At 33.8% G+C, this 13,612-nt stretch overlaps 1 protein-coding gene across 1 annotated transcript in view; it reads left to right on the forward strand.

Moving 5' to 3' along the window:
• dysf (neuronal PAS domain protein dysfusion) overlaps window positions 1-13,139 on the forward strand; it is a 52,423-nt gene extending 39,284 nt beyond the window's left edge. Inside the window, exons 6-10 of the mRNA XM_089640610.1 lie at window positions 526-710; window positions 3,923-4,029; window positions 4,155-4,308; window positions 5,840-6,244; window positions 12,533-13,139. Of these exons, the coding sequence (XP_089496736.1) occupies window positions 526-710; window positions 3,923-4,029; window positions 4,155-4,308; window positions 5,840-6,244; window positions 12,533-13,139 (1,458 nt within the window). The remainder of the gene's footprint in view (window positions 1-525; window positions 711-3,922; window positions 4,030-4,154; window positions 4,309-5,839; window positions 6,245-12,532) is intronic.
• Window positions 13,140-13,612: the final 473 nt, after the last annotated feature.

The following is a 13,612-nucleotide window of genomic DNA, read 5'->3' on the forward strand; positions in this document are numbered from 1 at the left end:
ATCCGTGAAAATCATGGAATAGTCTAAATTCTTGATAAAAATAAGTTAAAATTTTGAAAATGTCAATTAAAAATCTTTTCTGTTAAAAATATTACATAATAGGTGGGTACCTACAAAATTTATGACTTATTACCGAACTATTCACAGTTCCAATATTAAAAAAATAATTTTCAAATTCAAAGAGAATTTGAGTTCATCCAACCAGATTTCACGCAGGACTAATTCACAGCACAGACAACCGAAATAAGTGTTCAAGAATTGAATACTTAAATGTGGACGCTTACGCCAGTGCCCGAGTATAGGAAAGCTACATGTAGCACGTGGTGCGGACTGTTTTAGCTAATGTTTTGGCTAGTAAAACAATATGTCATTTTGAAATGAGCTTCGCATCGTCGGACAAAGTTAGTCGGGCACGTCCAGGTTGCCAGGACTCTTTAAGGATATTACCCTCAATTATATGATGTTTTAAGGGTTTTTCTAACGATGTGGTGAAATGAAATTAATGAGAATTTTCTTTGTTATCAGGTGGTGCTTGTACGAGGCCATTTTTTGTCGTTCTTGCCGCTATGCAGCCGAAACGAGCCCGTGTTCCTGGCGGCCTGCTCGCCCGTAGCCATGCCGGAGACCAGGGAGTGCGTGGTGCAGGGCGCCACTAACGTCTTCACCACCATACACTCCATGGACATGAAGATCAAACACATCGATAAGAAGTAAGTACTTTCCACTCACTAAGTCCTTCCTGCCACTTGGTGTGCAGCCGCTGTTTCTGGCGGCCTGCCTACCCGCGACCATACCTTAACTGCAGTTGAATAAGCGTATGGCGAGCGGGGTCTTCAGTGGATAGTTGGGAGCATATATCTTAACACATTTGACAACTGAGAATGTTTAAAACAACTAAAAATATTTAAAATATGGGCACGTTCTATATCCATTATGTCTTTTCGGGCGTCGCACAGTGGGCTGAAAATCGCCTTTCATAGACATAGATACTTGAATTTTCAAGGGTATTTTTTTTGGCTAGAAATGGATTTTGCTGATCATTAATATGCTATAAAATTTCGTACGAAGCAATTGCGTGTACAAATGAAGGGGTTTTCAATTTTTTAAGAAAAAATTGTATGGCACTGACATTAAAAATGAGTCTATCTCTGGAATCATAAGGTTGGCCATTCTATCCTTACACACAGATATACTACTATTTATTTTTATTTTTTTGACATACTTCGTATTGTGGCGCAACGTGCGATTTTCTTTTTAAATCCTCAAGTTGAAAAAAAAACTTTTTTATGTTGATGATTCATTTTCATGCTTAAATGTTTTACAAATGAGTATGCTTTGTCTAGTTAACAATATTTCAACACTGCAAGCCTACTCATATGTAAAGCATTTAAGCATTAAAATGAATCATCAACATTAAAAAATGTTTTTTAACTTTAAGGATTTAAAAAAAAATCGCAAGTTGCGCCTCAATACAAAGTATGTCAAAAAATTACAAATAAATAGTAGTATATCTGTGTGTAAGGATAGAATGGCCAACCTTATGATTATGATTGTTTGAGATATCTGGAAATGATGTAAGCGTAATAAGTAAGATTTAGAAAGGTACGCTTAGATGGTTTGGGCATGTAGTGCGAATAAAAGAAGAAAAAAGTGCGAGGAGAATATATGATTTGAATATAATGTGAATGGTAGCTGAAGTCGGGGACGCTCAAGGAAGACATGGCACGATCAAGTGATTCAGACAATTTTAGAATAATAGGACAGTATGTATGAGACGTTGTATGAATGTGAATGAGGCAAGAAGTGTGTACCAAAACAAGTTGTTTGGTGGTCCGTCCTCTCTGCCTACCCCTTTGAAGAAACGGTGCGATGCTAAGTTAGTTATTTACCTATCAATCAGTTATATTCCTAGATTTGGGCACTGCTAATAAGAAGATCTCACGGCCAATAAGTTTTAAAAATTTCTAGCTAGGTATAATAACCGGAATAAATCCTAATTTCAAGTCTCACAAGTAAATGTTTATCTGATTAAGATTAGAATAAACTGATTAACCCAAAAATATATCATCTTAATTCGCGCCCGCCCACATTTTGGTATCGCATGGTAAAATGATGAACTAATTTCCTACTAATTAAAGCCAACGCGATGTTAAGGTTGCCCATAATATTCATAATAAATATAATTTAATGTAATGATATCAGCTTTATTAAGTTGGATACTATAAAATCTGTTCATTATCTTTTTTGTATAAATTTGATTAGATTTCCATATTTATAGGCACGCCCGATTGGATTTTTAAGTAGGCACAGTCGATTAAAACAATTCGATCGATTGATCCTAATTTATTTTACTAATATTTTTAGTAAAATAAATTAGGATGATACAAATTAGAAAGAAATAATAATAATTGATTGTATCAAAAACACATGCAATTTTAGGAATTCTAAATATTAACCGTACAATTATTTTAAAAAACTACAACTGGTTTTACAACTGGTTCTACAAAGTCTTTTAAAAAAATTAGCTCAGTATTCTCAAATATGCTCAGTGTCATTAACGCCACTGGTCCAGGTTACTATATTTTTGTACGGTTTAAGCTCCGCGTAGCTATAATTTGTAAGGTTTTTTTGCCTATCGGCCACACTAATAATATATAGTAAAATAAAAAATTTAATAAACATCACCTTCTTAAAACAATTAGATCTCAATTTTTAAATTTTGATCCCTGAAATGCTGCCGAAAAACTATCGTAGAAAATTGAACACTATCTTCAATACCGGAGTGGTAGGCATAATAACCACCCTGGTGAAAGACCAACATATAGAATAGAAACGTCGCTTTTAGTGGCTTTGTCGATCAGATATAGAATAAAAAGGTACTTTCCAGCCTTCCTCTACCCAATTTCCTTCTATTTCCCACACACTCCGATTAGGTGCGCTCAGTTTGGATTCACGTGCTATAATCACATAAAAAACTTTTAAATTTCATTAAAAAATTCTACCCCTTACCGCAAGCAGACCATTGCAGATTTCACCGTAGAGCGAATGAGGCAATTTAAATAAGAGCTTATGGTATTGCGTAAAGCCTTAACTCGTTACACGAGTAATGTTATTTATCTAAAATAATGCTACACGTGACTGCTTTCAACACAAATAATTGATTGTGGCATAATTTCACGTGCATTATTACAAAGCCCATTATTCATTCTAAGACGCATTACGCACTTACTTACGCACTTCTAACAAATTTAAAAAAGATTCAACGCTAGTGTCTTAATAAAGTGGACGAAGATTTATTGCTTCGATCCGTTATGTAGAAATTTCTGTACCACTTCATGATTCAATTATTTAGAGAAATTTGCCCACCAGCTACTCATAGCTTTAAGCTTTTTTTGATAGTTTAAGTTCATTATTTTGAAATATAGATACTTATTTGATTTCCAATCATGTATGCAAATTATGATTCGGAGTTTTTAAATAATGATTTCTACAAACGCGTTATCAATCACTTCTAGATGATTTAAAATTCAGTTACTACCTTGTAATCGTACAAAAAGTAAGCAGCCAACAAAACATGGGAATTATTGAGAATTATTAAATTGAAATATGAGATCGACAAAAATGAAAGAAATTAATCAGGTCTCAATATTTAGTATTGTCATGATGAGACAGAGGTCCTGGGTTGGATCCCAGTTGCTACCGTTACCTTTTTATTTTCTTTTCACTTAGATTTATTAATATTTTCTTTATAATGAAAATATTTAATTAGGTTCAAGTGCTATTTTGTCTTGCTAGAATGTTAAAAATCGGACAAAAATGGATAGTTATTAATCATTTTCATAAAATATTTATACCTATTATCTTGCATTTTAAGATACATTTTGTTCTAAAGAAAATTACTAACGTGTGTTTTCTTCAACAGTGGAGAATGGTACCTGGGATGGGAAAAATCTGAACTTCAAGGCATATCCTGGTATCAACTTCTGCACTGGGAGTGTATGCGGGAAGCCCAATCAAAACACAGATTAAGTAAGTATGATACAACTAAAGATATTAAGATTTTCTATGCCTATACATCACATTGTATTCTGTGCAAAATGTGATTATGCTAATACATAGTAAATAGGTCATAATAATTTATAATTTTCTTCCAGTAACTCAGTCAGAGCAGGAAAGGTCTTGCATCCTTTTGCTACGACTCCAAAAGCAATCTGGTGATTGGTTATGGGTTCATTCTGTGCTGCAAGTCAAGGACAATATGGAAAATAATCAACAGCCTGTCATCGTTTGCACCAATCAAGTTCTCAGGTGAATACATTACCTAAATTATTAACAAAACCCAAGTAATGAAAAAAAATCTCACATCTCCGTGAGCCAGCTAGTTAAATATTATACCCATTCTATGATTGTTCTTTTTTTATTTTTTTCTTAATCTTCTTATTATTTTCGTTCTACTCTTTCTTCTCGTTCTTCTCGTTATTCTCTTTCTCCTCGTTCTTTTTGATCTTTTTGTTCTATTTGTTCTTCTCTTTCGTTCTTCTTATTTGTATCGTTATTCTAGTTTTTTTCCGTCTTCTCGTTCTTCTCGTCCTTCTCCTTCTTCTCGTTTTTATTTTTCTTATAATTCTTCTTGTTCTTCTATTTTTCTTGTTTTTCTGGTTTTTATTGTTCTTCTTATACTTCTTGTTCTTCTTGTTCTTCTTGTAATTCTTGTAATTCTTATTCTTCTTGTTATGCTTATTCTTCTTGTTCGCATTGTTCCTCTTGTTCTTCTTGTCATCAGCCTGTACATGTAAAAATATATTTAGTTCATAGATAATCTTGAATTCACTGAACATTTTACAATTAAGAGTGTTTTGACTCCAATGACTGATGTAAAACTATGTTATTATCATGTACAAAGTCAGTTTTTTTAGATATAATTTAGGTTCCACCAGAACGATATCCTCGAAGATACTAGTTAGGCAAGATATTAGAAAGCAAATGCCAAATATTCTGTAAATAATAATTATAAAACATTAATTAAAAATTAATGTCGACTTCCATTGATAATGCGATCGTTTATTATAATCACTAATCAAGTTTGAATATGATATCAGATTCCGGTGTCGGGATAGAAGCCCGCCTCCTGAACTAGATTTATTTACGTATTTATATTATTTATAATTACTTTCGTAATAATTAATCGGCTGGGTCCAGTTTCATTTAGTGCCTATAATGAGTAAGAGATTTCCGTCTAATTTTCAACGCCTTTGGTATACCTATTCTTTAGACTACTTCTTTTCTGCACAACTTTTCTTATTCTACTATTTATCCGTCCCGTTTCCCCTTTTTCTTTCCACTCCATAAATTTTCTATACTTTATATTTTATATAATTTCCATTCAATATTATGCATTGTTCTTACCATGCCGCAACATTATTCACTTTCTTTCCACCCCACAACATTCTTCATTTTTTTCAATCGCAAAAAATTATCCACTTTCTTTCCACCCAACAATATTACCCATTTTTCTTTCCATCACACAACATTCTTCTATTTTCTTTCACCAAAGAACATTTCTATTTTTCTTTCCAAGAGGCAACATTCTACTTTTTTCTTTTCATCTCTCAACATACTTGATTGACTGTGTTAGAGACCAACTGAATCTAGGGTAGGTCAGTTTCTTAAAAGATTGCGGTTTATTTCCAACACTTTTTACATGCGTTGCCTTTACAAAACTTCTCTTCTATTTAGGTTTTCTTTTTGCCACTTTTCCTATATTTTTCCACACCACATCACTATTGCTTATTGTTTAAACAAGTTGCATAAACTAACTTTGTGTATTTCTTTGTTACAGCGAAAGTGAAGCTTCAATAATGCTAGCTAATTCCTGGCTATACCATTATTACAGCGTCCAAAGCAAGCTTCAATACGGCCTATCCTACGACACTCAAGTGCCAAACTATTACCACCCTTCCTTATCCAACTTCTCCCCGTCTCCCTACACCATCAACCAAGAATCCCCCTACTCGCAACACTCCAACGACGATATGGTGCACCACCACATGATGAACGGGGATCCGCCAGGGGTGGAGCTGCAAGGGATGCACCCGTCCAGACAGGGGACCCCAGGGGTGCTTCGGCACTCAGGGGTGCACCACATGGTGAACCAGGGGTTTGGGTTTGAGCCCTCGATGGCAGAGCGGGGGCCCGTAGACTACTCAAGACACTCTTCCTCCTACACACCGAACAGCCACGAAAGGTTCGTAATTTTATTCTTTGTGTTTTCTGTTGTTTCCTTACACCATAACCTACCCCGAAACCTTATTTATTTTGTTATTATATTTATTTCTTTTATAAATTTTTTACTCCATTATGGCTTTTACCTTGGGTAGATAAAATGATTAAAAAAATTATATAAGTGTTTATGTTTGTTTTAAACATCGAATTAGTAAAAATAAAAATGTCGATATCATTTGTATATTCGTTTGCTAAACTACGTAAGCGAGGAATTGGATAATTTGCATTTTAACCGGTTACATTAAAATTGATACTAATACCTAGTTTATGTCGAGTAAGAACTCATATGTTGATTAGACTCAGGAGTTCGCAACAGTCGAGCCCCCAATTTACAATTTCAAACATATGCATGGGTCCCTAATTGTCTGCGAACTAATGAGGCAAATAAAGTTTTTACGACTATTCTTTTTCGTAAATTTAGTAATGGTTCTCAGCAAGAATCGCAATGTGTTCATACTATTGTTTATAATTTGATGTATGAGGTGTACAATATTTCTCCTATTATTTTTTCTTACTCCTAAAGCCACATGTCGCTATAGGTTTTTGACGTTATTCTTGTCTTTTACCACATAAAAAAATCAATATATGTATACCTACCTAATTTTATTATTTTAAAAATATTCTTAAAAACCAATTGAAGTACGAGATTTGTTTTAATTTTTTGTAAGTGAACACGCGATGACATAAAAAGTAGGAGCATGCTAGAGTAGTCATTTTATGCAATGTGATGAAATATCACAGCTAAAATCATGACAAAAATGACCCCGAAATTCTAGATAGAAAAAGTGGTACAAAATTAAAGAATATAGCGTTCGAGAGTTTAACGGTTTCTCATGTTCAAAAATGCATTCTGAGTATTAAGTGTAAAAACGTACCGACTATTATTTAATAACTTGGGTAGTTGGAATCTACCTTTATCAATATAGCAAGATTATAAGGTAACGTTTTGCAAGGTGATTACATGAAAGTCGAATAATAAGCAGTTAGGGACCTTATGAACATCTCCGAGGCTGAAATAACAAGCTGATCTGGTCACTCGGCACTTAAGGTAAGATAACAGGTGAGACCGATCATTGAAATTATACTATAAAAAGTCATGTACCAGTCATGTATTAACATTTTCTCAGCTAATGATGATATAACTGGTGGTTGTGTTACATGACCTTTTAGTTGGACTTCTTTTTATCAAATTTATTACTTACGGTATTACAACACAGATATTTACAGTTAACACTGTCAGTTTGTCAGACTAAGGCTCAGGTGTCAGAACTCCATTTAAATTGAAAGTCGTCATAAGTCAACAATTGTGACGACAGCAGTAATCATCGTCACGATTTGTTCAAAACACCACACGGCAGAGCAGACGTACTTGCACAGCATGGCATGGCAAGTGAAATGGCAGTATTAAATGAAATTTATAAAACAGTAGATTATGCATTTAATAATTGCTATTTAAATAATCACAAACCTTTATTGTTTACTAAACTTAACTGCCTCATTGTTAAATTAAGAAAAGAACCTTTTGCTGCAAATGGATAATTGATATATAGTATCAAAAAAATATCATCATTTTAAATGCGAATGAAAATGAAATTGAAAAGATCCGACAGCACGACACGAAATGGGAATGCCTTTCACCGAATTAAGGAAAGGAAAAATAATAAAGTGATAATCATGAAAGTAAAAAAAAACATTATTTGGAAAATTTGCATGCTTCATTTCTCACAAATAACCAAACACAATTTGCAAATAAAAATATGGATTTTTTTTTTTTTTTTTTTTTATTTATTGTTTTTGTGTTTAATTCGTAGAACTCCATTTAATTTTTTTATAAATTTAATTTAGATTAAATTTGATAATATTATTATTAAGTTCTGCAAGTGTTTTAGTTTTTTATTATTGTGACAGCTGTTTCGGCTTACAAGGCCATTTTCAAACTGTAAAAAAAAAAAAAAAAAATATATGGATAATTTTTCCATCATGCATCCTTCACAGCAATATAATCCAACCTGCTTAATAAGTTATATATGATAGATTCTCACACAGATGAGAAAGAGGTCTGTGTTTTGATCCACCAAATTTAACGAGTTCAACACACACCGATAGATGCACGTGTATAAGGGATTACACACATATATATATACAAATGTGCACATCATAAAACACATACCCATACACATTACACATGTGTACGTATGGTTTAGGTACACACTTTCACAAGTCTCACGCGTATCAGGCATATTGATGGTTTAACAAATAAATTGTTGGGAGAATCATTTTTTATTACCTCACAAACAAATAATGACGAAAATGTGACAGGCGAGATGATTTATTTATTGTTTGCAGGAGCTGATTATTATTCATAACGTACACTCTCATCAGAAACAGGTGTATGTGCTCAATTCTTAATTCTCTACGACGGGAGTTATGCGTTTTTAAAACTTCGGCGATATTAAGAAGATTCATTGGACTTTTTATTGTGGAAGACATGACATGATCGAGTAAATCAAATTATTCATGTTCATGTTCATGGTCTTGTTATCGTCTCATTGGAACGCACGCGCTTACCACCGCGTTACCTGAACCAGCTGACGCGGAAATATATATAATGCGTACAGAACGCAAAAATATCTCACCTATTTTTGAAATAAATATGTAATGTAATGAATTACATATACATATAGCATAATCAATTATCATTCAAGAGCATTGCAAACATAAACGCTAAGAAAACATGACACTGCATATAAGAGCATAGCAGGCCTCTAAGTAGGAATGTCTCAACGTCTTCAAAAAACGATCACACCGACCATAAGCTTTCAAGAAACATTCGATACTTTTAGTCTGTGTTTTTTTCCACGTCGAAATCACTCTTCTAAAATATATCAAAAACGTCAAAAATCCATCAATATGTTGTTATTTGATTGACGGTTAGTTATTTTCACCAGTGGGAACATTGTTGGTTATCACCGCTAGCTTAATTTATATTCATTACCGTTCGGGTCTTGATGATTTTATTATTTTTTTACAAGGCGCCTCATGAGTTTAAATAAAAACCTTGCATGTGATTAAAATGTAATATATCGAGATGAGTTTTTTTTTCTAAGTCGATGCTGGGATTAGGTTTAAACTTTCTTCATAGATTGGCTGCAGAAAAAATCCGTTTCACGAATACATTTCGTTTTGAATCACGTAGCTTTTATAAGTTTTACAGAATTACTGTAATTGCAAGTACGTTGGAAATAAAATTGATTGGGCACGATTATGAAAATGGTGAAGACACCTGAAAGCGTTAATTGATTTGAAAAAAGCTCCTCCAAATCAGCTTTCTCACTTCTATAACTTCATGTTTACGAGTTTTCAATCAATTTCAATCACTTTGCTTCGATGAGAAGTCTTTCAAAATACGTGGATTTGGGAAAGCGATAAAAACTATTGCACTAGTAGCTGCGCAGTACTTCTAAAAATCAACAGTTATTGCATTGTGATTCTTGGAGAATTCAGTAAAACACGACTTAAGCCACATGACATAAATGTACAGTTAGTGCATTGTGATTCTTGGAGAATTTATATTATGTTGAAGTCAGTAAAACCGACTTAGGCCACATGACATTAATGTACAGTTATTGCATTGTGATTCTTGGATAATTGTATATTGTGGTGAAGTCAGTAAAACACGACTTGAGCCACATGACATCAATTGTGATTAATTTTTGGGATGTATGCCGTACTGCACATCTTCTTTCTTAATAAACGTTTCGGACAGCATCACAGTGTCTATCATCAGGGCAGATGTGGAGATTGTGGTGAAGTGTGTGTTAATGTATGTAGAAGTGATACTGTGTTACGACAGTCAATAATTTTATGGCCGTCATAGCAGTAAAATAATAAGTTAAATTTATGTGCTTTTCAGAGTTTTGTTTTAGTATAGTCAAATACCGGATTCCGATAATATTAAGCTTGGCTCCTACGTCTTTAATAATATTAATGGAATTTTTGTGCATCTCAATTAAATCTGTAATTAGTATAGTAATCCGAGTTATGCAGGTATCCAAGACTTGAAGTCTACACCAACACTAAACGCCTATAACCACATTAATTAAAATTATTTTACTGAAATATCGGTGCTAAGAGGATTGACGCGTGCAACGTGGTATCACTTATACATGCATAAACATACTCTTCACAAAAAATACACGTCTGCCCTGATCAAGGACAATGTATCGCTCTGACCGAAACTTTGGCTATAGAGGGAGGAAGCACAGCGCTGCATAATACACATGACATAAATCACGTTAATGCATAAAAATCTGAAATCCTATCTATGCCGTGACAGGTATATATTAATATTTCTTTTATTGGTTGATGTTTTGTGAACGGTTTTGGTACAATTTTATGAAAAAATTGTGGTCCTTCAAGGAATAATACTTAGTTTGCTTTGGGCATTACGAGAGGAAAATCTTGTTTCAAATTTATGTAGTGAGGGTTTGTACGATGGTAACAATACAACAATACTCTACAAGTTTGTAATAATATGAAAGAAAATTAATTTATCATATTTTACCGGGCTCAAAAGCTCACAATATGTTAAAAATATAAAGACGTTGGTTCATATATTTTAATAGACTTATGCAATATTTTACAGGATTGAATTAAATACTGCAAGTATAACGCATCTTTTCCTTTGAAATAATCAAACCTTTTTTTTATAAAGCCATTAAAAAATTAAGTATCAGGCCTATAAAAACTGCTTTAAAGTTCAAAATCTTCTACTTCTACTATTATGAACCGAATTTCGGTAATGGTTTAATTGTAAAATATGGCAAATTAAGTTATTTAGAAAAAAAAAACTGCCAATTTGTGTCTGAACTTCACAACAAAAAAAAACACCCATTTCGGCGATGTTCTTTTCTTGCTTAAATCACAACAGGCAGCTGGCATCAAGCTGGAATTTAAGCCTTATTGCCATTTACATAAGGAGTGTTATTGTTAGCGGCCCGATTCCAAATGTTACACACCTTAACTTTTCGCCAACTCCCAAGTTCTCAAAAATAGCGGTCTCAATTTTTTTTTTTAAATGTGTGTTGCTTGTTAATTTTATAAAAAATACGTGCTTGACAATAATAATTCGTTAGTTTGGGTTTTTATTCAATATCAATGTACATTGAATGTTTTGGCAAATTAATTTTAAAATTACTGATTTTTTGATGTATTGTATGTGAGATCCGTATTGACTTAGAAAATTACCTTTTTCATGAATTTTGCATGCGTTTACCCCAATTCGTGCAACACGCTTTATCTAATTGCTAACTGCAAGTAAAATATTCGCTTTTCTACGGTCGAAAACCAAAGGAATACATTTTCCTCATTGACATAATATCTAGGCGCCAGTCATTTTGGATGCATTCAACACAGTTTAGAGACTATCTTTGGACGCGTTTACAAAAATGGCCGTACTTATTCTTTGTTAATTTTTGTGAGAAATGTAAATATTACAATTACAGAACACTTACGATGTTTGCATTCAGGAGCACAGCCACTGTTAACATTGTAGATAGAGGGAAAAAAAATATTTTGTCTCGCTCGGATATTTTCGTGATCTGACCCTTGATTGATGCAAAGCCAAGTATAAACTCAGGCCTAGTGTAAACTCTCGCATAAGCCCCCGTAAGCGTTCAAAGACTGTTTGAAAGGGAGGTACGTAAATAAGAATGCTAGAGAGAGCGCGCTAATATAAAAAAACGATAATAATTAAGCGAAAATGTTGAAAATATTTTAAAACAAATTAAATAACAGAACCAAACGTGTTTTTAATTATTTTCAGAGCTTACTTTGAAATTTTTTCTATCTAGGAAATTTCATGTAATTAACATTTTGGCATAACAAATGTATCAATTTTATCTTCAAAAATAACTTATATTTTTTTAGAATTTAAATAATTCATGAGTTAAAGAGAAACTTGTTATAAATCGGTAGAAATAGCGAATGCATAAAGTCATATTCTAGACAAATTTCCTGTAAGCCGTTCTATTTTTTCCGTAATCTCCCTAACCAAACTACCCCTTCCCTTAGTTAACTTTCCACTCCAACACCTAAATATTTAAGTTAAATTTGTTAGTAATTTACATCTTATTTTACTTTTATTATTCTGTCAATAGAGGAAGGTAATTTACGTAAACCGGAGGCGGAATATATATAAATAATAAAAAAAATATTTAGTTTAATTTTCATACAATTTCCTTGTCAACAGATATGTCCCCCAAGCTGACACTGAGATGAGACTGGGTGACCTCCGCGACGGAGATCCCATGCCCAGCATCCGCCATCACCGAAAGAGAAAAAGCTCCGAATCCCTCACAAAACTTGAACCTTTGGAGCTTTCCTCCGTGAAACAATCTCACGTCATAGTCGAGGGCGGTGGAGGAACCTTACTAACCCTCACCCACCCTGCAGAACGCCACAGATACCCCTCAAAACCAGGATTGGAAGACCCTGCAGATTTCATTGACAGATGGAACCCCAGCCCACCGTGGTCTGATACAGCCTTGCAAAAAGTCCCGCAGGGCTATCAAGAAGTAAGTTATATATCCACTGCACCCTTGACACCCACCGGAACCCCTGGAGCCTTAACAGGATACGGTAGCTTGCAGAATACCTTTACGTTCGACTGGTTACCAGAACACTACGTTAGTCATATCGGTCAACCACAGCCGGTTTTGCATATCATCTGCAGGGAAGAAGAATATAATTCTACGAGTTCTGACGGTAGGCCGAAGTTAGTTCAGGCCTCTATAGCAACGGAGAGTGCAACGCATCAGCAGACGAGCAACCCAGAGGGAAACATTGAGGCTTTATAGTGTTTATTGTTATTTTTATAGGAAGAAAATGATTTTAAATTAAAAGCAATAATTTATTACAAAGATTAAGATTGGTGGTCTTAGGTAAAAATATGATAAGTGCACCTGATTTTTTTTAGTTTGGTGAAACATTACATTTCATGAGAATACTTTACAAGAATTGTGGGGACTATGGCAATACCAATTGAGGCATGTTGTGAGGCCGAAGGGAGGGAAGAAAGAAAAGGGAGAAAAACAGCAAGGGCGGGAAGTATGAGACTTTTCAGATCTGGTCACGAAACACGGCTTATGAAATAGACCTATAATAGTAATGTGAAACAAAATAAATAGTTAACTTAAAAAAAAAACATTTAAATACATAATTGAGGCGATGCAATACGAATTAATGCAAAAAGTTGCAAAATCGTGTGTTTTTGGATTGAAAATAAGACATCTGAGAAACATTATAATAAGCCTAGAAATAAATTTCAAAT

The sequence above is a fragment of the Hesperophylax consimilis genome, chromosome 15 (assembly GCF_061612785.1).
Source record: "Hesperophylax consimilis isolate HC1 chromosome 15, BYU_Hcon_1.0, whole genome shotgun sequence".
Taxonomy (NCBI): domain Eukaryota; kingdom Metazoa; phylum Arthropoda; class Insecta; order Trichoptera; family Limnephilidae; genus Hesperophylax; species Hesperophylax consimilis.